Source organism: Loa loa (genome assembly GCF_000183805.2).
Source record: "Loa loa unplaced genomic scaffold supercont3.380, whole genome shotgun sequence".
Classification (NCBI taxonomy): Eukaryota; Metazoa; Nematoda; class Chromadorea; order Rhabditida; family Onchocercidae; genus Loa; species Loa loa.
Genome location: NW_018108560.1, coordinates 36,418 through 38,433, shown reverse-complemented (window position 1 = coordinate 38,433; position 2,016 = coordinate 36,418). Strand labels below are relative to the sequence as shown.

The 2,016-nt window shown below is 26.5% G+C and overlaps 1 protein-coding gene across 1 annotated transcript in view; it reads left to right on the top strand.

Annotated features, from left to right (window-relative positions):
• Positions 1 to 320: 320 nt before the first annotated feature.
• The window catches only part of LOAG_13803 (hypothetical protein), a 3,416-nt gene continuing 1,720 nt past the window's right edge, over positions 321 to 2,016 (top strand). The window contains exons 1-3 of the mRNA XM_020448731.1: positions 321 to 467; positions 1,244 to 1,359; positions 1,536 to 1,621. Coding sequence (XP_020301147.1) covers positions 379 to 467; positions 1,244 to 1,359; positions 1,536 to 1,621 — 291 coding nt within the window. The 5' untranslated portion in view covers positions 321 to 378. The remainder of the gene's footprint in view (positions 468 to 1,243; positions 1,360 to 1,535; positions 1,622 to 2,016) is intronic.

Here is a 2,016-nt window from a genome sequence, read left to right as displayed (position 1 = left end):
CTCTCTCTCTCTCTCTTTATCTATTATCATGTTATCATTTCGAATTATAACAATTATTGCATATTCTATGAATTGAATTCAATATAAATTATTAATTAAATTAAATTTCAAATTAATTTTTTTCTTTATCTATTATCATGTTATCATTTCGAATTATAACAATTATTGCATATTCTATGAATTGAATTCAATATAAATTATTAATTAAATTAAATTTTAAATTAATTTTTTTTTTTTGTTTTTGCTATCAAAATTATCATTATTATTTTTCAGCATGGTACAAATAAAATTCCATTACGAGCAAGTATTTTAATGATGCTTATAGCATTCATTTTTATATTAATTGATGATTTAAATCAATTAGCAATTCTCTCAACAATGCCATTTTTAATAACTTATGCTTTTGTTAATTATTCCTATGTTTCATTGGCGATGAGTTATGATCTTCAATTTATCAACAAATTCAAGTATGATTTGTTTAGTTAATCTTTTTTTCCCTCACTCTTTTTTTACGTGATCCTTACGTAATTATTACGTCATTTACGTCTTCTATTATACAAAAATTACTTTGTATTTGTCTGGTAATAAAAAGACAAAAAATTCCAATTCTACCAATTCTGGACAAAAAATTTGATAGTTTGTTATTGGGAAGGGAAAAAAAAAAACGACAAATTTTATTGTATTCGTTTCTTCATCGTAATCAAACCCTGATTATCATTTTGTTTCTGATACTGCGTGCTACGGTAGACACTGCATGGTACGGTAGACTTAGTTATCGTTTCCATCTTGACACTACGTGGTATGGTAGACATGCGATGATGAGATAGATAGGCGTTTAATTCCTAACATTACAGCGGTACGGTAGACCTAATTATCGTTTCCTCCCTGATACTACGGTAGCAAGGTAGGCCTAATTGTCGTTTCTTTCCTGATAGTGCGATGATACGGTAAGCAATAAATTTTCGGTTAAAGTGTAATTTTTGGTGAATTTTATAAGCTATTCTTTGAGAGCTCATCCAATGCATTACCTGTATTAACCCATTATTGCAACTTTTATAAATTATTAATACTAATTTTTCGATCAATATGGTCTGGCAATTTGAAAATATTAATTTATGCTTGAACAAATTTATTAAATTTGCCATAAAATTGATGAAAATTTCACGTGTTTACATCAAATTAATTTTAAATCCATTTTTATTTTAAATTTGTTTTTCATTTATAATTTCATAATTTCAATTAGTGCTACGACAAAATATGGCAGTATGGGACATTTAAAAGATGCAACAAATAATGGTGAAGATGATTCGGCTGATTTGGGAAAATTATTTTCGGGAAAAAATTTGCATGATTTGCCAAGTACTGATACTGAATTTTTGCATAAATTAATTATATTATTTCTATGTAAATTAAAAAACAATTTCTAAAGATAAGTATATATCATACAGTTTGGGTGATAACTGTTGATAATACTTATCAATAATGTCAACAACACTTGTTTTTAATTCAATTAATTTTTTTGTGGAATATTTTAGATGAAGAAGTAAGTTCCAGTTCCATAATTGGTCAACCGCATACATGGTATTCAATTTTCAGTAATCGCTACATATCATTTATTGGAGTATGTAATTCATTTTTCTTTTTTATTTTAAATATATTTTCCAATATTTTATATATCAATTCGATTAGCGAATATGAATCTAACATAAGTTAAAATGAATATATTTATAAAATAGATTAAACACTCCTCCCTTTTATTACTACTTTGTGTCATAGAAACCAAAAAGAATTAGTTAATTAAATCACATTTATTAATTAGTCTTACTGTTGCTGCTGTTGTTATTGTTGTTGTCGTTGTTATTATTATTGTTGTTATTGTCGTTGTTGTTGTTGTTATTGTTATTATTGTTGCTCTTACTGTTGTGTTGTTGTTGTTGTTGTTGTTGTTGTTGTTGTTGTTGTTGTTGTTGTTGTTGTTGTTGTTGTTGAAGCATCGGTATTCGTGTTCCCTACAAA